Source organism: Staurois parvus, unplaced genomic scaffold, assembly GCF_062004578.1.
Source record: "Staurois parvus isolate SC_StPar_1 unplaced genomic scaffold, SC_StPar_1.0 ptg000346l, whole genome shotgun sequence".
NCBI classification, from domain to species: domain Eukaryota; kingdom Metazoa; phylum Chordata; class Amphibia; order Anura; family Ranidae; genus Staurois; species Staurois parvus.
The window spans coordinates 2,331,860-2,355,961 of NW_028318142.1; the positions used below are offsets into that span (position 1 = coordinate 2,331,860).

At 45.7% G+C, this 24,102-nt stretch overlaps 2 protein-coding genes across 4 annotated transcripts in view; one reads left to right on the plus strand and one right to left on the minus strand.

Annotated features, from left to right (window-relative positions):
• RER1 (retention in endoplasmic reticulum sorting receptor 1) overlaps positions 1-5,736 on the minus strand; it is a 35,653-nt gene extending 29,917 nt beyond the window's left edge. The window contains exon 1 of one of the 2 annotated variants that reach the window (XM_089684349.1): positions 5,667-5,736. The gene's annotated coding sequence lies outside the window, so the exon portion shown is untranslated. Of the gene's footprint in view, positions 1-5,335; positions 5,401-5,666 lie in introns of those variants that run through there. The other variant, XM_089684350.1, reaches the window with a different exon arrangement.
• A 7,316-nt stretch (positions 5,737-13,052) lies between these two features.
• MORN1 (MORN repeat containing 1) overlaps positions 13,053-24,102 on the plus strand; it is a 457,770-nt gene continuing 446,720 nt past the window's right edge. For both annotated transcript variants that reach the window (XM_089684351.1, XM_089684352.1), the window contains exon 1: positions 13,053-13,138. In XM_089684351.1, coding sequence (XP_089540477.1) covers positions 13,066-13,138 — 73 coding nt within the window. In that variant the 5' untranslated portion in view covers positions 13,053-13,065. The remainder of the gene's footprint in view (positions 13,139-24,102) is intronic.

Genomic DNA, 24,102 nt, shown 5'->3' on the forward strand with positions numbered 1-24,102 from the left:
CCATCAAAATTGGTGGGGGTTTTGTCCTAGGGGGAACTGAGGATTGTTAAATAGGGGAGCCACTGGGGTAAGAGGGGACTTCATGGGGTATTGTTTGCATACAGTGTCCCATAAATGCCGGGAGTGCGATAAGGAGGGGCTCAATATTGCCTGGTGTTCCTTTAAAATGGAGCCACATCAAAAGGGCCACAGAGTTCATTTGTGCCTCATAGCACCCAGTCAGGGCAATTTGTCTTCGAGAAGATTTGGTATAATTGGACCAGTTGGGCAGCTCAATTATGATGTAGAAAGTGGGGGACCCTCAGTCCCCCACCATCCACTTGGAAATATACAAAGTAGAGCACGCTACTCTACAACCGCCAGTACTCCAGATACATTTATAAATCAGTGATTGCAACTTCCGGAAGAATGAGGACAGTACTGAGATCGGTAGAGACCTACAGTAATATAAGATACGAGATAGGATTGTCATTTTGACCGCCGCTAAAGTGGTGCATTATCTGACAGAAATATTTTTGGCCATGACTGTATATGAACATACACAAACAAGTGCATTTAGGGTGTGTCATATGGTCCCCTCCGGAAGAAGGACCCTTCCCTAACCCCTCTGGGGCGCAAAGCTCCTAACGGGCAAGGCACACTCAGGTTCACCTAGCTAAAAGACCCAGAGGATCCTTGTTCCTCATGATCAACCAAAGCTGACCAATGAGTACTAGGTGAGAGACCCCTAAAAGCAGGGGAGGAAGGAACCCTTTCCACTAGACTTCAGGGTAAGCCTGAAGACTCACTCCTGTACCATCCGTGAATGAAAGAAAACACATATAAAGTGCAAGTGGCACACACGTGAAAAACAAGTGAAAATACCACAATGAATAAACCTTGCAGCCTGGTACCAAAAATTGCCCTGGCTTCAGCTAAAAGGCCTAGCCCATGAGACAATATGTAGAAAACAGTGGGTGTTGTCGTGGGCTAGTGCACAATTTCACAGTGGGGTCCCAAACCTATAGTGATATTCAGAGATTCCCTGCGTTGCTCGACACCACTGGCACTCTGCCGTCCCAGTCTTCAGCCAGACAAAACAACACAAACAATTGGCACTGGAATCCTCCACACCAGGGAGGTATTAATTAACTCCACCTTACCCAAAGGGTGCTTAATTCAGATTCCTTCCTTTGGGGGAGATCTCTTAGAACCCCATCATACCAGTAGGAATACTACAGAGCCAGCCATCCTAGACAGAAGGCTAGAATGACGGCAGAGCACCCCTAGTGGACACTGATATGAACAGACACTACATTTGAGCTTAGTCAAAAAACCAAGACGTTATATGGGCCCTGCATTGCACTTGATGATGAAGGGATGTTGGATTCCTATCGCCTGACGCCCGAGGCATGTCATTCCGGGCGCCAGGCAGGCAGTTTCTTTCTATCTTTAGCCCTGCTGCGGGCAAGCAGCAGCGCTCACCTGTCAGGTGAAGCAATTAGTGGCAGCGCTACCGCCAATTGCTTCACACAGTGCCAGCCTCTCCGCGCCCCCAATGTGAGGTCTCCCAGGCTCCACTTGCCCATCTGCGGGCCTGGCTCGCCATCAGCTAGAGGGGAGGGAGAAGAGTGGACAAGTCCGCGCCTCTCCCCTTCTTGTGCTCACCCGGAAGTGATGTTGCGATGTCACTTCTGGGTCCCCGCTGAAAGATTGTAATGCAATCCGTGGGAAAGAATGTAATATGATGCGATGTGCACCACATTACATTCAGAGGAGCAGAGGGGAAACATGCAGGGTATTTTAGACCTTGTATGTCTCAAAGAGAACCGGTCACCAAAAATCAAAGTTAAAAAAAAATTTTTTTGTATTGTAAAAAATGAGTTACACCCAAGCACGTGCCCCCCCCCCCCCAAAAAAAAATAATATTGAGGCCCCCCACATATACGCACGTACAAACGTAAAAGCACACACTGGGGCGTCTTCGCATGAAACCGTCAATTGCGATATATGTTACTTATCGCCGCACACAGCAGAATGAGAGCAATAATTCTAGCACCAGACCTCCTCCGTAACAATAAATTGGTGACCTGTAAGGAGCTTTAAAAGTATCGACCTATAGAAAATATAGGGTACTGAAGTCCATCGCCATTTCACAAGCGTGCACAAATTTAAGGTTTGACAAGTTGGATATCTATTTACTCGCTGCAACCTCATCTTTTATAGTTTACAAAAAAATAAGGCAATTTATTGCTTATTTGTGCCATAAAATTAACTTACTTGTATTTTTTACTGAAATTTTGTGGTAATATCACATGACATATAAAATTGGAACTACTGCTATTTTATTCTCTAGGGTCTCTGCTTTCAGAAAATATATCATGTTTGGGTGTTTTATGTAATCTTCAGGCCTAAAATTATTTTTCAAACGTGTGCAAAAATGGCTCTGGCAGCGAAAGGGATAAAGCATAAGCCCTGACCCACCCTTTCCTGACATGCAGCCAATTGGTGCTGATTACACTGCAAGGTCTCTCCCCTTCCTGCCAGTCCCGGGGTGCGGTGCTGTAGACAGGCAGGGAGGGGAAGAGGAGATAAACAGCGCAATGTTCAAATTATTACACGTTTAAGTCGCCATTAAAGCCCCCTTTGTTTTTAACCACTAGCCTACAGGGCACTTAAAACCCCTTCCTGCCCAGACCAATTTTCAGCTTTCAGCGCTGACACACTTTGAATGACAATTGCGCGGTCATGCAACACTGTACCCATATGAAATTTTTATAATTTTTTTTGAGACAGATAGAGCTTTCTTTTCGTGGTATTTAATAACCTCTGCATTTTTTATTTTTTGCTAAACAAACCAAAAACAACTGAAAATTCTGAAAAAAAAACCAAAACGTTTTCTTAGTTTTTGTTATAAAATTTTGTAAATAAGTGATTTTCTCCTTCACTGATATGTGCTAATGAGGTTGCAGTGATGGGCACTGACAGGTGGCACTGCTGGGGCTACACTGATCATCAGTGCCCTGATGATCAGTGTACATGTCCCCTCTGAGGGATGCCGATTACCGGCTCTCCTCTCGAGCTGTCAGCATGACAGCTCATGAGGGGAGAAATGCCGATAACCGGCATTTCCCTATTTACATGCAATCAGCTGTGATTGGACACAGCTGATCACATGACTGAGCCAACATCTTCGGCTCTTTCCGTTGATCCGCTGTGTCTGAGGGACACAGCGCACCACTGATGGCCACACTGCGCGCCCCCGGAGCCGCGCATGCGTGGTTAGAATGGGAGGACATCATATGACGTCCTCCCAGAACAAGTACCGCCTTGCGCCCGTCATAACCTTATATGGCGGCCGGGAGGCGGTTAAACGCCCTAGACATTCGTAAAATCACCTCCGATTTAAATACGGTTTTGGTTAAATGTATAATGATGTATCGTGGGATTTAGATGTGAAGTTCTGCTATACTTGTCAATTTACAAGCTTTAGACAGCTGCATGCCAGTGAACAGAATGCTGTAGACTTCAGATTAGCCCCATGTCCTCCAACATCATAAATGCAGGGTTCTGACATCTATACATGCTGCAGCTGGTGGTTACACCAAGAAGCTGAAGACAGTAGTTGGGTGGGCCTCTTCATGTAACATCCGCAGCGCAGGAGGGCCTATGTTGGTAATGGGAGATGGCCAGAACATGGACAGCAGTGATTTAGTATGGGCTTCTCCAAAATACCCTGGATGGACCAGAAGGACAGGTCCAGCTTTGTAATTAAACAGCTTAGTACATTGTGAATTACAGTCTATGGCAGAGTTTGTTATATTTGTAAGGAGAGGTGACCCACAGGAGCATGCTCCAGTCCCAGCCTGCACAGGTACCATATGATGAGCTTCTGGATGCCACTGAAACAGACATCATGTAACCGCCCTGGAACACATCATACCCTGCCCATCCCTGACTTAAAATGAAACTAAAACCTCCTATTCTTTACAGGAAAAGAAGCTCCCATCTTAGTCTCATCAGCTGCCAGAATGCTGCACATATGATCACCTATGACCCCAGCCATTTGATAGACAGTTCAATTGAAAGCACAAGCAACTGTGAAAGTTATTACTCACAACATGCCTAGAATGTAAGACCTCATTCACATTGACTGTACATTCCCATAGGCCAGTGGAGGGCCGTGTTTATCTACACAGCCATGCACAGGGAGTCCCGTTGCTGACAACTGGGATGGAGCAGCTGCACCCCATGCGGTATACGGTCGGGTGTGTGGTCCTGAGTACATCCAGGATGCATTCAAGGACATGAACCCACATGGATGTCACATTGGGTCTGTGTAGCAGCTGCACCCCATGCGGTATACGGTCGGGTGTGTGGTCCTGAGCACATCCAGGATGCATTCGAGGACATGAACCCGCATGGATGTCACACTGGGTCTGTGCAGCCGCTGCACCCCATGCATCATACGTTCGGGTGTGTGGCCCTGAGCACATCCAGGATGCATTCGAAGACATGAACCCACATGGATGTCACACTGGGTCTGTGCAGCCGCTGCACCCCATGCAGTATACGGTCGGGTGTGTGGCCCTGAGCACATCCAGGATGCATTTAAGGACATGAACCCGCATGGATGTCACACTGGGTCTGTGCAGCTGCTGCACCCCATGTGGTATACGGTCGGGTGTGTGGCCCTGAGCACATCCAGGATGCATTCGAGGACATGAACCCACATGGATGTCACACTGGGTCTGTGCAGCAGCTGCACCCCATGTGGTATACGGTTGGGTGTGTGGCCCTGAGCACATCCAGGATGCATTTAAGGACATGAACCCGCATGGATGTCACACTGGGTCTGTGCAGCTGCTGCTCCCAATTCTCATTAAATGGCAATGGGACTGCCTGGATGGGGATGCATGGAACACGTTCCCCCACCAAGGTAAATACGACCCTCCAGGGGCCTGTGGCTCTATACACCCCATGTGAACGAGGCCTGTTGAGGGAAAACTGATTAGATGTACAATATGGAGCCCACCATTGCACACACAGGATGTGGGGTACATCACAGCACACCTGAAGGGCACCAGAGCACAGATCCCCCACCCCATACACAATGGTGACAGGTTCTATGATGAGTCCAGCAGGAGGTTACATGGGAAGGTCTATCTCCCTTCCTTCTATAGAAGGGACCATGGTAGAAGGGGGGCAGGGGCAATTCCATGGCTGGGAGCACAAGCCAGCCCTCTCCCCCATGTGACACCTCCACCCTGAACACTGCAATCATGGGACTCAGGTACTGCCAGAGGGCAAACCACACATCGTACAACCAACCACATGACACGGAGATCAGCCTTACCGAGGACACAGCACAGTATACCAGCTTCCTAACCCTTCTTCTACAGGCCCTTCTGCTGCTGGGACATGTAGTTCACTGCGACTACCTAAATATGAAAGTAGGCAGCACCCTGACTACATCTCCCAGCATGCCTTGCCGTTGACCAACTCACTTCCGCCTCTCTCTCTCTCTCAATAGACGCCGACGAGGCAGGGCGAGGGTCGCTGGAATGGGGTGACAGGAAGTGGCCGTACGGAGAAAACCGTAATATCAGAGCGCAGCTGCGAGTATGGCTTGTAGGATGAGAGAGGCCGTATGCCCGGTGACCGGGAAAGGCCCAAACGGTTCTCACCTGCCTTCTCCTGCCCGACTCGGAACTGCCAAGAGCTCCCAAAGCTACACGTCACTGGTCCCGCCCACCGGCAGACAGGCGTGAGCAGCCGATCACTGGGCGCATCCATCCAGGCATTGGTTTGGGCTGTTCTAGCTGGAGGGCTGCTAATCTGATGCTGCATTGGTTTCTGATGGATGGAACATCACCTAAAAGTTGTACAATCAGTCACATCAAGCTGAGCCTTGTACAACTATAGATAAAAAGTACAAGTATATATATCATTTTGTTTTTGCCAAAAGTATTAGGACACCCCTCCAAATCTTTGGCTTCAGGTGTTCCAATCACCTCCATGGCCACAGGTGTATAAAATCAAGCACCTAGGCATGCCGACTGCTTCTACAAACATTTGTGAAAGAATGGGTCGCTCTCAGGAGCTCAGTGAATTCAAGCGTGGTCAGGTGATAGGTTGTCACCTGTGCAATAAGTCCATCCGTGACATTTCCTTGCTACTAAATATTCCACGGTCAACTGTTAGTGGGGTCAGCGCATGCTGAAGTGTACAGTGCAATGAAGTCACCAACTGTCTGCAAAGTCAATAACTAAAGACATCCAAACTTCATGTGGCCTTCAGATTAGCACAGCAACAGTGCATAGAGAGCTTCATAGAATGGGTTTCCATGGCCGAGCAGCTGCATCCAAGCCTTACATCACCAAGTGTAATGCAAAGTGTCGGATGCAGTGGTGTAAAGCACGCTGCCACTGGACTCTAGAGCAGTGGAGACATGTTCTCTGGAGTGATCAATCACGCTTCTCTCTGATGGACGTGTCTGGGTTTGGTGGTGGCCAGGAGAACGGTACTTGCCTGTGCTATACTGTGCCAAGTGTAAAGTTTGGTGGAGGGGGGGATTATGGTGTGGGGATGTTTCTCAGGGGTTGGGCTTGGCCCCTTAGTTCCAATGAAGGGAGCTCTTAAGGCATCAGCATACCAAGACAATTTCATGCTCCCAGCTTTGTGGGAACAGTTTAGGGATGGGCCTTTCCTGGTCCAACATGACTTCGCACCAGTGCACAAAGCAAGATCCATAAAGACATGGATGAGCAAGTTTGGGGTGGAGGAACTTGACTGGTCTGCAGAGTCCTGACCTCAACCTGATAGAACACCCTTGGGATGAATTAGAGTGGAGACTGTGAGCCAGGCCTTCTCATCCGACATCAGTGCCTGACCTCACAATGTGCTTCTGGAAGAATGGTCAAACTTTCCCATAGACACACTCCTAATCCTTCTGGACGGCCTTCCCAGAAGAGTTGAAGATGTTAGGGCTTGTTCAAACTTGACTGTGTTTCCAACTCTTACCAAATGCCCCTATAGCGTTTGACAAGCGTTGGTCCGGCGTTTGCCCCGCAACCGCCTCGCAAATGCCGGCCGGGCGTTTGCGGGGCGGCACCATGGACCTGAATAGGAGGCTTCAACTCCTGACTCGACCAGAGGCGTCCTTTTTGCCGCGACGCTAATGCTCCCGTTTTAACAACACTATGTGCTGCAATGTGCAGAATTTTCCCAGGGGTTTGGGAAACGGTAAAAACGCTTCCCAAACGCCTGTCTGTCGCTTGCTAGCAAGGCTAGTGTGAACGTAGCCTTATAGCTGCAAAGGGTGGGCCAACTCAATATTGAACCTTAAAGACTAAGACTTGGATGCCATTACAGTTCATGTGCGTGTAAAGGCAGGCGTCCCAATACTTTTGGCACTTTTGGTGTGTGTCTGTGTATATATGTATATTATATACATACTGCATATATCTATAGATATATACAGGGGTTGGACAAAACAAAATGGAAACACTACATGATTTGCAGGTGTGAGAGTGACAACATGTTTGGTGTTGAAAGTGGAAGTGATGTAACATTCTTTTGATTCCACTGTGTGATGAGACACCTAATTAACAGGTGAGAGAGAGGCTTCACTTTCATCATTCATTGTGTGCGCTGCTAGTAATACGGAGTCATGTCAGAGCCAGGGGTGGACTGACAACTCATGGGGCCCCCGGGCAATAGGAGATCATGGGGCCCCTGTGTCCTTGCCCAAACTCAAAAAAGCCTATGAAAAAGGTACCAGGGGCATCTCATGGGGCCCTCTACTGACCCCGGGCCCTCAGACAGTGCCCGAGTTTCCAATTGGTCAGTCCGCCCCTGGTCAGAGCTTACTGAGCTTCAAAGAGGGCAAATTGTTGGTGCAGCTTAGCTGGTGCCTCTGTGACTGAAGTTGCCAATTTATTTGCCATGTTGTGAGGTACAGTATCAAAGGCTATGATGGCATATACAGTTTCTGGGAAAGCGTCTGATAGGCATAAACACAGTCGACATGGTCACCTGACTGACAGGGACAAAAGGACATTGAGCAGGATTGCGACCCGGAATAGGAAAACAAGTGCTGCAAAAGTGACTGCAAAGCTCAATCTCAGTCTTCCAAAGCCTGCGCCTACAAAAACTATGCAGAGGGAACTCCATAAGCAAAACATTCATAGGCAAGCTACAATTGTCAAACCACTAATGACCATAATTTGTGTGCAGAAGAGGAGAGAGTGGTGCAACACCCATAAATCTTGGACTCTCAATCAGCGGAAGACTGTAATATGATCTGATGAATCGAGCTTCACACTGTTCCCAACCAGTGTGGTTACTTGAGGTGAACACCATTCCAAGCTTACGATCAGGACTGTCTTGTGCCCACGGTAAAGCATGGTGGTGGCACAATCATGGTTTGGGCAGCTATATCTTGGTATTCTAAAGGCCCCATCATCACTTTGAAAGGTAGAGTCACTGCCAGCGACTATGTACAAATTTTGGCTGACCATATGCACCCCATGGTGCAGAAATTGATTCCCAAAGATAGCGCCATTTACCAAGATGATAATGCTCTGATTCACACAGCAGGTGTCAAATCGTGGTTTGACAAGCATGCAAAGTCTCACACCTTCCCTGGGCGCCAGACCCCAATATCATAAACCTACTATGGTCAATTTTGAAGAACAAGGTTCAGGCTCGTTTTCCACCTCCAGCATTTTTACAAGAACTGGGACGATTTTTGTATGAATAGTTTACATCAGATTACATTATCCACCATCAATACTTACATTTGTCAATTCCCAGGAGAATTCAGGCCGTCTTGGATGGCAAAGACGGTCCAACACCATATTAGGTAACAATTTTCTTCTTTTACCTGGTGTTTCCATAATTTTGTCCAACCCCTCTGTGAGTGTGTGTGTGTATATAGAAAAAAAAATATGTGTGTGTATGTATTTTTTTTAGATATACACTTGATGTAAGTGAATATTGCATGATAATATTTTTTTTTTTTATTTTAACGCTTAATTTTAACTTTTGGGAGCATGTTACATGTTACCAATGCTGCAGCCACCACCCAATTTCCCCCCATGATAGCAGTACGGGGAGAAGTTCCCCATACAAGCTGGCACTTTTTGAATGGGGTGATTTGAGTAGGGCTCTGCCCACATGGCCGTGTTATTCATCCACCGAGTTCTGTGAACGAATGAACTACAAGTCCTGACAGCATTAGCGGCTGTTGGCTTGTATTTCTCAATGAACTACCATGGCGCTGTGGAGCACTGTGGTAGTTCATTGATTCTTCCTGTCAATATACAGTATCTGCTTGCCCGTACAACACATACAGGCAAGCAGATATACTGGCAGGTCTGCAGGAGACCTGCATGGCACCAGCGATCTGCTGATTGCTGGTGCAATGCTGTACAGGCTCCTGCAACCAAAAATAATAAATGCATATTTTTTACCTGTAAAAAAAGTGCATTTATTATTTTTGGTCAAAGGGTGAACTTATCCTTTAATTTTTATCAACTTGTATTTGAAAGTATCAGCTTCTTTCTATATACATTATGTAGAGAAAAGAATCACCCCCCTCCCTTTAAAATAATCACATTTTGTTGCTTTGCAGTCTGAAATGAAGACAGACACAGTCTATGTTTTATTAAAACGGATTTACTCAGTGTACCTTATAACATTCAAGTGAAAGATAAAACATCAACATGTCAAAAAAAAAAAATTAGAAACAAAATCACTGAGTTGGAATAAGGATCATACACCCCCCCCCCTCCTAAAAATGACTCGTAAACTCAGTCAGGTGAAGGTAATCACCTTCTCAATGGCAAGCAAAGCCGTTTGACTTTCAGCTGTGATCAGCTGAGGTAATTTGATTAGTTCAGCATGAAAAGAGCTTTTCTGGAGCATTTCAGTCCCTGGTAGTGCAACTGGAGCAAACAATCAACTATGGATGGCAAGGCACTGTCAAAAGATCTCTGGGATAAAGTTATGGACAGGCACAATTCGAGATGGATACAAAAAAATTACAAATGCTTTATCAATGCATAGAAGTGAAGTCTATTATTAAGAATTGAAGGTATTTGGTACAACACAGACCCTCCCTGGATCAGGACATTGCTCCAAATTGGATGAAAGAGCCAGGAGGAAACTGGTCAGAGAGACTACCAAGAGGCCTTCAGCAACTCTGAAGCAGTTGAAGGAATTTATGACAAAGAGTGGTCCTTGTGTGCATCTGACAACAATATCACAAATTCTTCACAAATGTGGCTTGTATGGAAGGGTTGCAAGAAAAAGGCTCTTCTCAAGAAAGGCCACATGCAGTCACGAATGAGCTTTGACAAACAACGGCTTGAAGATTCTGAGGCCATATGATAAAAGATGTTATGGTCAGATGAGGCTAAAATTGAATTATTTGGCCTCAACACCAAACGATATGTCTGGCGGAAATCCAATACAGCTCACCAGCCAAGTAACACCATTCCTACAGTAAAGCATGGAGGTGGGAATATCCTGTTATGGGGGGTTTCTCTGCAGCAAGGACTGGAGCACTTGTCAGGATAGAAGGAACAATGGATGGGGCAAACATACATTCTTGAGGACAATCTGCTGCTCTCTGCCAGAAAGTTGTCAATGGGAGGAAGGTTTACCTTCCAACATGACAATGACCCAAAGCACACAGCAAAAATGACGAATGGCGAATGTCCTTGTATGGCCTAATCAGAGCCCAGACTTCAACCTCATTGAAAATTTATGGAATGACTTGAAGACTCCAGTCCACAAATGGTCACCATCAAATTTAACTGAACCTGAGCAGTCCTGCAAAGAAGAGTGGGCAAATATTGCAAAGTCTAGATGTGAAAAGTTAGTAAAGACATATCCCAACAGACTAAAGGCTGGAATTAAAGCAAAGGTGGTTCAACGAAATCCTGACACGAGGGGCTGATCCGTTTTCCAACTCAATGATTCTATTTTTGATTAAAAAAAAAAAAAATTCTGACATTTTGGTGTTAGAACTTTCCCTTGGATGTTATAAGTTGCACTGAGTAAATACAACTGGATACAACAAAAACTGTGACTGTCTTTATTTCAGGCTGCCAAGCAATACAATGTGATTATTTTAAAGGGGAGTGATTCTTTTCTATACCCACTGTGTATGTTTAATAAATAAAAGTAATATGGGGGAAGCAATGGAATGGCAATGTACTTTTCAGTGTTCTGGTTGTCCATCTTGGCACCTATGTCAGAAAAAGGCCAGAGCTCTTACCCACCAGACCGATATATACTCACTTTCTCCGTGTCACCTGTGCAGCTTAAAGGGTTAGTTCACCTTTTACAAATAATTGCCTATGCAGATAAGGGACATCTGTAGATAAAAACAAACTGTGCAGCTCTGACCAAAGTTATTATTATTATACAGGATTTATATAGCGCCAACAGTTTTCTCAGCGCTTTACAATATAACGGGAGACAATACAGCAATGATACAGTTCAATACAAGAGGGTTAGGAGGGCCTGATCCTGGGAGCTTACAATCTAGGAGGGAGGGGCTAGGGGTACAAAAGGTAGTAACTGTGGGGATGAATAATGTCCTTGCTATAGGTGTAGGCGATTTACATACCTCATAAAGCCTGACTGGAAAACTCCCAGGACATTGCTAAGGATGTTACTAAGAGACACCTAGTTACTGTTCACCTTCACAGGGCTGAGCTCTTTCTCTGATTCAAACCGCCTCACTTGTGCTTTCTCTCCCCTGACGCAGGTCAGTGTTTGAGAGCTCCTGTGAAGGTGAACAGTAACAAATAGGCATCTCTTAGCAACATCCCTAGCAACCTCCTAGGAGTTTTCTAGTCAGGCTTCAGGAAGTATGTAAATACCCTATACCTATAGCAAGAGAAATATTCAACTTTAGTCAGAGCTGCACAGTTTGTTTTTAATTCTAGATACCTGAACTAACCAAGTAGGAGTGGTAGAGAAGGGGCATAAGAACACGGCTCAGCCATGTTTTTACTGCCCCCCCAGCCGTAAGTGTAAACAAGCCCTTAGGGCCTTGGGCAATGTTGACTTCTTTTCTCAATTGGGGAATTAAAGTGGTTCTAAAGGCTCAAGGTTTTTTACCTTCATGCATTCTAAGTGTGAAGGTAAAAAACCTGTGTGTAGCATCACCCCCAGCCCCCCCCCCCTAATACTCACATAATCCCCCTCTCGATCCAGTGGTGTGCACTGGAGTCTCGGCTATCCCGTGACTCCCTCTTCTCATTGGATAAGACAGAAGATGGAGCCATTGGCTCCCACTGCAGTCAATCACAGCCATTGAGGGGGTGGGGCCGAGCCGCAGCTGCATGTGCGAATGGACACACGGAGCAGCAGGTGCCCCCATAGCAAGCTGCTCGCTGTAGGGGCTCCTGACAGGAAGCGCCAGCGGGGGAACTGAGAAGAGGTGGATCTGGGCTGCTCTGTGCAAAATCACTGCACACAGCAGGCAAGTATAAACATGTTTGTTATTTTTTATTAAAAAATAATATTTTTGAATCACTTTAATAAAAAGTCTCTGAGAATCTGCCCCAACGTTGTCTCTATTCTAGAACAGCCAATCAGTGTTTACATTTTCTAAACTGTGTTGAAAAAATGAAAGCTACAAGCTGATTGGTTGCTACTGGTAACATCACCTGAATGAGAACTTTAACATTTGAACTTTCTGATAAAAATCTGTGAAATGCACATATATGGACAGCCTGGTGTTGATGTGAACGATTTGCTGACAGGGGCTTTTTAAAGGGTCGTGCCCCTAGTAACAGATGAAAATATGTCACTCTTGGCAAATAAAAGGGTCACTAAAAGGCCCGTCATTTGTAAACGTGGAGATCACGCCGCTCCCTCAGCGTGGATTAGAGACTGCATCCCTTACATCGGTTGTCAACTTAGAGCTGCGCATGCGTACTGGCCGCGCGGAAGGTTTGCCAGGTGCCCGGCGTTTATTGGCCAGCCGTTCCCCTTTGGCCCCGCCTCTTAGCGACAACTCCCATCCTAGCGTGGATTGGTTGCTATGTAAACATTGCAGGAAAGATGGCGGCCTCCAGGAAAGCGGCCCGAGTGTCCAAGCAATACGTGGGAGATGTGAAGAAGCAGCTCCGGCACGGTAATACATGAGTGGAGATGTGACGTAGGAAGGCATTGTACTGCTCTAATAAAGGGTTACCTATAGGACTGTGCTTTATGGTGGAGGTTACTGGGGATGGGAGCAGGGGCGGACTGACAACTCATGGGGCCCCCGGGTAATGGGGGATCATGGGGCCCCTGTGTCCTTGCCCAAACTCAAAAAAGCCTATGAAAAAGGTACCAGGGGCATCTCATGGGGCCCCCTACTGACCCCAGGCCCTCGGGCAGTGCCGAGTTTCCAAATGGTCAGTCCACCCCTGGATGGGAGCATTTCTCTCACAATCCTAGTAGTGAGTTCAGGAAACTTTTGTTTTAAAGTTTTCTTAGGATGTTTAGATTTTTTTGCAGTGCTGACCTTAGCCCTGGTTCACACTAGCACTATTTTACAGCATTCTGGCGACATGTAAAATCTCCGCTAAAATGATAACACATAGATTTTATCCTCTTGCCCTCCTGAGGATTTACCCCCTTCCTGACCAGGCCATTTTTTGCGTTACGGCGCTGCGTTACTTTAACTGACAATTGCGCGGTCATGCAATGCTGCACCCAAATGAAATTTATGTCCTTTTTTTGACACTGGGAAGAAGGGGTTAACATCTAGGGTGATCAAAGGGTTAACTGTGTGTGTTATACTGTGTGCTGTTTTACTTGAGAGACATGCTGCTTTGTATCTCACTGCTGTGCAGAGAGATACAAAGCAGCATGTCCATGCTAACAGGAGAGAGATCTGCGTTATTTGCACACAGATCTCTCCACTCTCAGCCATGTGAACGATCACCGAGTCCCAAACAGGAATCGCTGGCCAGGACAAGGTGATTGACATATCCAGCAGCCAATAGTGGCGCAGGTAGGGCCTACGCTACATGGAAATTAAAAATGACTTATATTTACGTGATTTTGCACAGCGGAGCCACCTTATAGCAGTATACTGTACCTGCTATGGGGCGGCTCATGGGTTCTGTCTTAATTGGCACAACTTGAATCTCTGTGACAAAAAAACGACTTCCTGCTCTACTTTTAGCTAATTGTTGAGCTGCATGACTCCCGTAGACTTAAAATCACCAGCAAGTTGTATGTTTGTCTTAATTGCAGCAACTTTGCTGAGACTTTTGAGGCAGTGTTTTGTTTTTTTGTTAACCCTCGCCTCTTCTCCCTGGTCATCCTTGCTGCCTAAAAACTTCCTTCCTATCACATCCCATTCACACCTGAGCATAGTGGGAATGCATGTTCACTTTTTAGGTATGTTTTTCACATGTAAGCATGTAGCATATATAGGGCAGCCCATTCAGTTGAATAGGCTACTTTGTTTCAACAAATGCTCCAAAGAAGCTCATGCCTGGTCGTGGAGCGTTGTGCATTTTGGCAGCAAAACACACGTCTGGTAACTGAGATTGCGGTGTCATTAACAATTAGCCTGTATTCACATCTGCATGTTTCTAAACGTATGGCAACATGCGGAAAACACGCATCATGTATGCGTTGCCATTTAGGCAGCAGTTGCATCTTCGCGGTTACGAAAGCACGCAACCCACACAGAAAACGCATTTGTTGCCATGTGTTTAGAAAACGTGCAGCAACACACACAAAACGCTCGTCACTCTCACTGTGTCTTTTAGGCTGCATTCGCATCTGCATGTTTCTGAATCACAACCTGGAAAGAAAACGTACGCCTTGCTGTGCGTTGCAAAACACATGCTTGTCACGCTTGCATTGCCATTTAGGCTGTGTTCTCATCTGCTCTTTTCTAAATGTGTAGCAACTTGCACAGAAAATGCGTGTTTTGCCGCTCATTTCGAAAACAAACAGCAATGTGCATCTCGCTTGCATCACCATTCGTTCACATCGGCACGTTTTCCAAATGCACTGCAACCGAAAGAAAACATTCACTTTGTTGTGCATTTGGAAAATGCGCAGAAACACGCAATGTACTAGTGTTACCATTCCTTAGCATTTCCAAATGTACAGCAACCCGCAAGAAAACGCATGCTTTGCCATGCATTTCAAAAACGTGCGACAGTGTGCGCCATGCTTGCATCACCATTTAGGCCAGTGGTTCTCAACCTTCCTAATGCCGTGACCCTTTAATACAGTTCCTCATTTTGTGGTGACCCCCAACCATAAAATTATTTTTGTTGCTATTCATAACTGCAGCAGCTCTTCTCATTCCCGCCATACAAGGCGTCACACTTCCCCCATCCCCATCACACAGAGCAGCCAGTTCTCTTCACACATGGCCCGCTCGCACCTCCACACCGCCGCCATCTTGGATCAGCTCTCCCCCCTCCTCCACCCAGTCCCCAGCTAGCCAGCTCCCTGACAGGCCATGCCCAATCTGAGGATGTCAAAACTTCTTCACTGGCGCTTCCCATTGACACGTCACCTCGTCTGGTTGGTCAAGTTCTAGTTAAATCCTGATAAGCCCCGCATTTAGAGCTGGAGATGATGTCGCCGCTCGGCGTTGATTGGGGGTGCAGTGCAGACAATGGGTGGGGCGGATGTTGTGGGAGATGATAGGCTGGGCAGAGGGGTCAGGTGTCATCACTGCTCGTATGTGGGCGTATCTGCATGTGGGCGGACCCGCCTGGAGACAGATAGAGGGGCGGTGTCTCGGTTCTTAAGACCATCGGAAATATGTGTTTTGCGATGGTCTTAGGCGACCCCTGTGAAAGGGTCGTTTGACCCCCAAAGGGGTTGCGACCCACAGGTTGAGAACCGCTGATTTAGGCTGTGTTCTCATCTGCGCATTTCCGAATGCACGGCAACCTGAAAGAAAACGTACACTTTGCCGTGCATTTCAAAAACCTGCAGCAGTGCGCGTTGTGCTTGCGTAACCATTTGTTTCCATCTCTGCTTCCAACAAAGTCATATAGGAATGCTACTTATCAGTAAAATTATTTTAAAATAGCTCTAAAGTCGTACCATGTTGCTGGGAAGTCCTAGAGCAAAATCGCCTGGAAGTTGTGGCAACTTTCATGTCACACTAGTGTCAACCAGGGCTTAAATGGGCTTTACAATCCTTGGAAAGCCTGCTTTTTCAGTAAGGACCCCTCCCCCATCCTAATCTGCTGCACAAAAAATTAAAACAAACCCCTATGCGGGCCCTGGAATGCTCATGTTGTGTGCACTTGGGGACCTGCAAGTCATATTGGGAAACAGTAGCTGTGTCTGTGCAGTTGCATGTCCAAATAGACAACAACAGATCGCCGGCATGTGGATGTGTGCAACACCTGTGCATCCCCATGCCGGTAAAAGACAGCCCTGCACAGGGCACATTGCCTTACCTGACATCTCTCATGATTCAGTGTTGTCCCATTTGCAGCACCGGTCTCTCCTCTTTCTGGTTTCACAGGAGATTCGGGTAGCAGTGGGAGCTGAAGGGTCCTGCTGCTGTCAGTTAGACTCCTGTAGGGAGTGAAAAGGGGGCGGTGCTTACTGGCGCTGTGTGTGTCTATGGACCACCACAGCCCAGATTTAGAGTGCACCCGCAAGGGTGCCCCCTCATCACACAGCTTGCAAGGGAGCACCCTCAAGAAGGAGGAATGGAGAGTGCTAGCAGGAGACTCCAGAAGTGGAGGCAAGAGACCGTTCTGTGGAATACCAGTGTACAGAGTAGGTAAGTATAACATCCTTTTCATTTTTCCAATCACCTTAAAGCAGTAGTAAACTGCAACCTTTTTAAAAAACAAAACAAAACTGCAAGACAATGCCATAATTTGCTACGGTAGTATGCATTGCATACTAGCACATTATGTGAAACCTACCTTAAAACGAAGCCCTCCAGTGGCATGCTATCACCACTGACATGGCTTCCATCTTCACCAGGTCCTTTCTCTCAGCTTGAGTGGCCGAGCCACGATGACATCACTCACGCACATGTGTGTGGGAGTCACTTTTTACAGCACACAGCTCTGAAGAAATGACACGGGCACGCCGTTCCTTCAGAGCACTTGCGCAATCGCTGCTTTACAAGTAAATATCTTATTATAGGCTTACCTGTATGTACAAGTGAAAAAACAGACTTTACTACTGTGACGATCGTGGCTTGAGGCCCCAGCCCTTCTCACCAAACTCGTGACCGAAGGACTAGCCAATCTAAAACCGCGTTGTCATGTGCGTAACAATGCCACGCCCAGCTGCACCCTGCACAAAGATTTTCCAGCTAATGGACCACAATCTATGTACTTGCAGCCTGGGAGCGATTGTTACTGGGTCAGGTTAATTACGCAATTAACCCTTCACACTGCCACCACCTCCTTTTTGTACAGAGAAAGAGGAAACTCTGCAATATCTGCAATAACACTATGATGTTTGCATAAGCGTTGGTCTACTACTGTCACTGCAGGCAGAGATATACCGAAGTTTAAAACACACACACAGTAGCGCTCTTCAGAGGCAGGGGCTCTTAGTTTGCATTAAAGAGCTTTAGAAACAGTTCAACACTTTCAGAAAGTAAGATTTATTACTAAAAGGTCAAAAGGATGCAATAAAAATATTTACAGAAAAAGATGTAGCCTATATATATATATATATATATATATATATATATATAAATATACAGAGAGCAATAACGCAGCAAAGAGATAACAGAAGGAAGTTTAGAGGGATAAAGTACTTGCCAAATGTCCTGGTTTAAGCAGATCAAGTTTCAGAGCAGAAGGGTCCCTTATCTCCCAAAGTTAGTTCCGTTATTAAAAGGGAGATTTCTTCAACTTAACTCAGCTTAGCTTAGCTATTTCTAGGAAATCAGCACGGTGTCTCCCTGAAGCAGAGAACTAATCGCCTCATTTGGGCGGGTGTGGCAGGCGGAGACCCAAGCTATGACCAAAAACCCTCCCAGTTGATATCATGGTTCATAATTTACCCTGGATACATATAACATTCTATCCACGAGTAGATTAATACGCAGAATCTTCTGCTGAACGTCTACATATGAAATATGACAGACCTGCTGGGATGGTTAAGGAGATATTATTTTCTGCACTCCTGTTGATCTCAGCTAGGGTATGTAATATAGCAAACGATTTGTATTAAAGTGAGCCATCCGAATATGTGCTTCATGTTTGTGTAAGTCTTTCATAATCCAAGACATGAAATCATAGGGGAAAAGGGGATGTTTAAATGTGAGTCCGTGTTACGACTACCTGGAATGTCTTTGAGGCTCAGGGGAAGGAATGGTTTATGGTTTTATGATCCTTCTCTAAGCAGAGTCTCCCAGACATCTGAGGGCCAGGCTAATTGGGTTTTATAGCCATGGAGCTCTCCCACTGGGGCCTGTGGCCTTTTGAACACAGACCACATTCCTGAGGGTGGGGGGAAATTGGAGGAGGAAGCCTGATTTGGGAGTAGACATGATACAAGATGGAAGATCCTTTAGCAAAATGGAGGTTCGCATCCATCCCTATGTGCATGATTGCTACAACTACCACTTTAATATACTTATGTTTTTCCCAGCTTCCATATTAAAGGGGGTGACATCACAGTTCTTCCAACAGGATCCCAAGAGATGCCAAGTACACACAATTTCATGAGATATACAGCACAGTGCAGTACCATGTACTCATGAGATTTGGGATATTCAGCCATCACTTCGAAAGACTGGTGATGTCACCCTTGCAGCAGGTGAAAGTAGAGAGAGAGAGAGAGAGACCACTGGAGAAAATGTAGAGTGGGATAAAAAATAGGCCCGGGCATTTTGGACTGAGCAGCCCCAAGCCTGGGGACCCTTTCCTCTGAGTCCAATGGCAGAATGCCAGGGCCCGGTCGTAAGAGCGACCTTTGTGACCCTGGTAGTTCCGCCGCTAGTGTCAGTAGGTTTTTATTTTTGTTTAATTTTTTATATAATTTTTTTAATGTATTTTATTGTTTTTTTTACATTTGTAGGTGAGAAAGGAGAAGGAAAGAGGGAGAGAAGGAAGGAGGAAAAGAAGGAAGGAGGGAAAAAGAGAAAGAAGGAAGGATGGAAAGAGACTGAAAGAAAGAGAAGGAAGGAGAGAGAAATAGAGAGAAGGAAAGAAAAGTAAAGAAAGAAAAAGGAGAGAAACAGGAGACAGAAAGAAGGATGGAGGGAAGAAGGAAGGAGAGAAAGAAGGGAGTAGGGAAAGAAAGGAGAGAAACAGGAGACAGAAAGGAGAAAAACAGGAGACAGAAAGGAGAAAAACAGGAGACAGAAAGGAGAAAAACAGGAGACAGAGAGAAAGAGAGAGAAAGAAGGAGAGCAGTATAGAAAGAAAGAGAGGGAAAGAAGGAAGGAGGGAAAGAGAGAGGGGAAAAAAGAAAGGAAGGGGGGAAGAAAGAAGGAAGCAGGGAAAGAAAAAAAGAAGGAAGAAAGGAGAGAAACAGAAGACAGAGAGAGAGAGAGAGAGAGGGAGAGAGAAAGAAAGGAGAGAAACAGGAGATAGAGAGAAGTAAAGAAAGAAGAGGGAGAGAAGACACAAGGCTGTCAGGGCATCTGGGCGGGGCAAGACACAGGAGGAGAGGTCGGGAGGAGGAGGGGCAGAACCAGCTCTCTCTCTCCTCTCCTGTCTATAGTGGGGGCTGTCAGCACTGGGGACAGAATATGCTGACAGATCCCCCTCAGCGCTGCAGGAGATGGGGGGGGGGGCATCCACAAGGGTAGCATACAGGAGCCCATGGCATGCAGGAGAAGGATAGAAGGGGCAACCGGGCGACACATACAGGAATTGAGAAATGCACCTGGCAAATGCCCTGTATACACTTTGGCCAGTCCGGGCCTGATAGTGATAGACCAGATCCTCTGGGTCTTGCTCAAGTTCTATGGAAACAGCTTTCCATCTGTGCACAGAACACAAAATACAAGGTGCCCTATGAATGGCGGCAGTGGTCAAGGAGCAGAGGGGTAAGTGCTTAGCACAGAACCTGGAAGATCACAGCAATCACTGTAGTAAAGCCGACTACTACAGTGATTGTCAACTTCTCCAGGTTGACATACCAGGTACCATCAGGTATAAGTAATACATACTTACATTGTACCAAGCTGGACCAATGTAACCATGCAATACAGATCATTGCTGGAGCGTGGATTTAACTTTTTTCTACCTACAGGTGGTTTTTAACATTTTTGGTGCAGCTAATTAAATAGGGAGGGCCTTCGTGAATAAATGATGCTTGCTATTTACAGCCCTGGCCAAACATTTTGAGAATGACACAAATATGAATTCACCTAAAAGGAAACACGTGCAGTCAGCATTGCTTTGCACAAAAGGGAGGTCACAGGCAAGGATATGCTGCTGCTAAGATTGCACCTAATAAACCATTTATCGGATCATCAAGAACTTCAAGGAGAGAGGTTCAATTGATGTGAAGAAGGCTTCAGGGCGCCCAAGAAAGTCCAGCAAGTGCCAGACTGTCTCCACAAGTTGAAATTACTGATGATCTGCGCTCGAATGCTCCTTGTGTGTGATGTTACCTAATAAATAATGATTAAACCAAGGAGTGTACTAGTGTATGTGGCTGCTGCTTCTATAAAAGGTGCTGACCTTTGGATCTAATATTATAACAAAGAGACGCTGCCCAATTGAACATGTGAATTCCTCACTATACACACAGACCAATGAAATTCATACAGTGTGCTCTATATTACAATATACATACAAGTGCACCATCACAATAAAACTGAATAAATATTAAATAATATAGTCTCTCAATGTGCAAACAAGCTATATTTCTTCATAAAGTGCAAAATTCTTGGTGCTCCCCTCCAGTGGTCAGACTTACTCATTAACTCATGTGGACTCTTAATATTAGAGTATGCTTATTAGGTTCAGCTGGGATTTGTAGGCCTCTTTGGGGTCTAGTGCTTTACCCAATCACCAGGTGCCAAGTTCCCATTCACAGTTATAAATTTCTCATACGGTCATATAATAATGTAATGACAGATTTCCAAGCATGGACATACAAACGCCGAACCGGTAGTAGCGCATCAATGTGCGTTCCACCGACCAGAAGCAACTTCACTAGCGGCTCCCACCTCTTAGGTCACGTGAGTGGAACACAAATTGTGTTTTAACTATAATAAATGGTATTTCACTATGTGGGCCCCCTTTCCCTCTATTATATATCCATATTTTATTTAATTTTGATTCATTTAATATTTATTCAGTTTTATTGTGATGGTGCACTTGTATGCATATTGTGATATAGAGCACACTGTATGATTTTCATTGGTCTGTGTGTATAGTGAAGAATTCACATGTTCAATTGGGGAGTGCTTCTTTGTTATAATATTGTCTCCTAAAGTTGATTCAGCTGTGGGATTGGGGCACCCCCAGTGCAGAGCTTGCTCAGGAATGGCAGCAGGCAGGTGTGAGTGCATCTGCACGCACATTAAGGCAAAGACTTTTGGAGGATGGGCTGGTGTCAAGATGGGTGGCTGTCAGGGCTCCGGGAATGACCAGAGGTGTGTGGACCGACACAGGGAAACACAGACTTCAGGTATAGCCTGTAAATAAGAGAATTTATTAAGGACAACACAAACATAAACGCAGTGCAACAAACCAAACCCAAAACTAACACAAATACATACAACAAGGTGAAACAAACCCAAACCTAAACTGATATATATATATATATATATATATATATATATATATATATGGAGCACAATGTAGTCAGGCGGGCCGGGTCGGGTCGGTAGCTAACGGGCAAACGGTACCAGGAGCGAGCAGAAGAGTGGTCAGGAATAGCCGAGGTCAGGACAGGCGGAGTTCGTTCAGAGTCAGGATCAAAGCAGAATCAGGCAGGAAGCAGACAGGGTACAGGGGCTCATGGGAAACATACACCAAGGCACTGATCACAGGCCTGGTCCTGCTTAAATACACCTCCTGCAATCAGCCTCAGGTGATGGCCTGATTGCAGGAGTGAGATTCTGGCTGCTGAGAGCACCCGCTGGCCAGCCTTGGTACTGCAGCCCACTAGACAGGTGAGTCCCACCACCATTGGCGAGTCCATTCCTGACAGAGGCAGAGAAGCCACTTCTCTCCAGGAAAACCATCAGGGACAGACTGATATTCTATAAAAGATACAGGGATTGGACTGCTGAGGACTGGGGTAAAGACATTTTTTCCTGACGAATCCCCTTTCTGATTGTTTGGGACATCCGGAAAAAACCTTGTCCTGAGAAGAAAAGGTGAGCTCATCGGTCCTGTGTCATGCCAACAGTAAAGCATCCTGAGACCACTCAGGGGTTGCTTCTCACTCACAATTTTGCCTAAGAATACAGCCATGAATGAAGAATGGTACAAAAACATCCCCCAACAGCAACTTCTCCAAACCATCCAGAACAGTTTGGTGACGAACAATGCCTTTTCCAGCATGATGGAACACCTTGCCATAGGGCAAAAAGTGATAACTAAGTGGCTTGGGGAACAAAACATCTAAATTTTGGGTCCATGGCCAGGAAACTCCCTAGACCTTAATCCCATTGAGAACTTGTGGTCAGTCCTCAGGAGGGAGGTGAAAAAACCCCCCCACAAATTCTGACAAACTGCAAGCATTGATTATGCAAGAATGGGCTGCCATCAGTTAGGATGTGGCCCAGATGTTGATAGCATGCCAGGGCAAATTGCAGAGGTTTTGAAAAAGAAGGGTCAACACTGCAAATATTGACTCTTTGCATAAACCTAATGTAATTGTCAATAAAAGCCTTGACACCTATGAAATACTTGTAATTATACTTCAGTATACCATAGTAATACCTGACAAAAAGATCTGAAGATACTGAAGCAGCAAGGTGGTGGTATAAATTTGTGGATGATTCCCCCCCCCCCCTTCCCCCAACCACCTAGTGTTCTCAGTGTAGCAATTTTACCATAACACGTCATGTATGGCAGGCACTCTGCTTGCCAAGTGCACCTATTGATGTCAACGGGACTGAACTACAAACATGCCAAACCTTGGGCTCACAGTTGCAGCACAGTATTTCAATATAAAATCCTCATTGGGATCACAAAAAATTAATTTTTTGTAAACAAATGATGTGTCTGTTCCAAACTCTCGACTGTTCTGCAGGAGAATGCAGTGGGTCACAGATCTATAATATGCAAATGATGTACAGGATGCCCAGGGTGGGAGATAGGTGTCCATGTTATTTGAGTTACAGTTCCTTTTAGAGGGACAACTTGACTGCAGTTCGGAGTACTCAGAAGTTCTCACCCATGCAAGGTGAGGGTTTCACTTGATTTGCGGTTTTCCAGAGATTGGCAAGTCCCTAATTAGGATCCAGAATTTGGCGGCTCAGAGAAACTCCAATCTTGAGTACAGGGGCTTGGTCCGGACAGGGTTATCCTGCCCGCAGGGAACGTCTGAAAAGGAACAGGCAGGAGTCAGCACTATGTGTGAGATGGAGAAGAGTCATTCACAGCTGTGAGTGTGGACTATCTAGCAACTCAGATAATTTTTATTGAGCTCCTGTGACCTTTGTTGTATCCCTGAAGCAAACGGGAACTATAAACCCAAGTGTGAGACAGGTATCCACCGTGAACCATTATTGTGTCCTAATTATACCAGGATTATTTACTGTTTGCCTTTTTACTTTTGCTGAAAAAAGCTATTTAGATGCTTGTTTTGAGAGACCAATAAAGACTGTTTTACAAGCGGCTGACTGGTGATCCTGGGCTCTCCATATTACATGTCATATTGTAGTTGAGCATACCACACGTAGTACACAATAATTGTTCATAACTACGCTTACAGGAAATTGAATCGTCAAATTCAACCATTATAAAATAATCAGTTGACCATCCCAGACCAGGGGAAGATCCACAGGGGATACTGGGGAGATGTAATTGTCCCTGATAAGGATACCACACTTATTGGAATTGTAAATTGAATTATAAACTACTTGGAAGGATATAACACCTTACTCTCCCTACAGAGACCTCCAGATAAAGGGGAAGTATGGCTGAAGCTCTTTTGGCCCTACTTTTC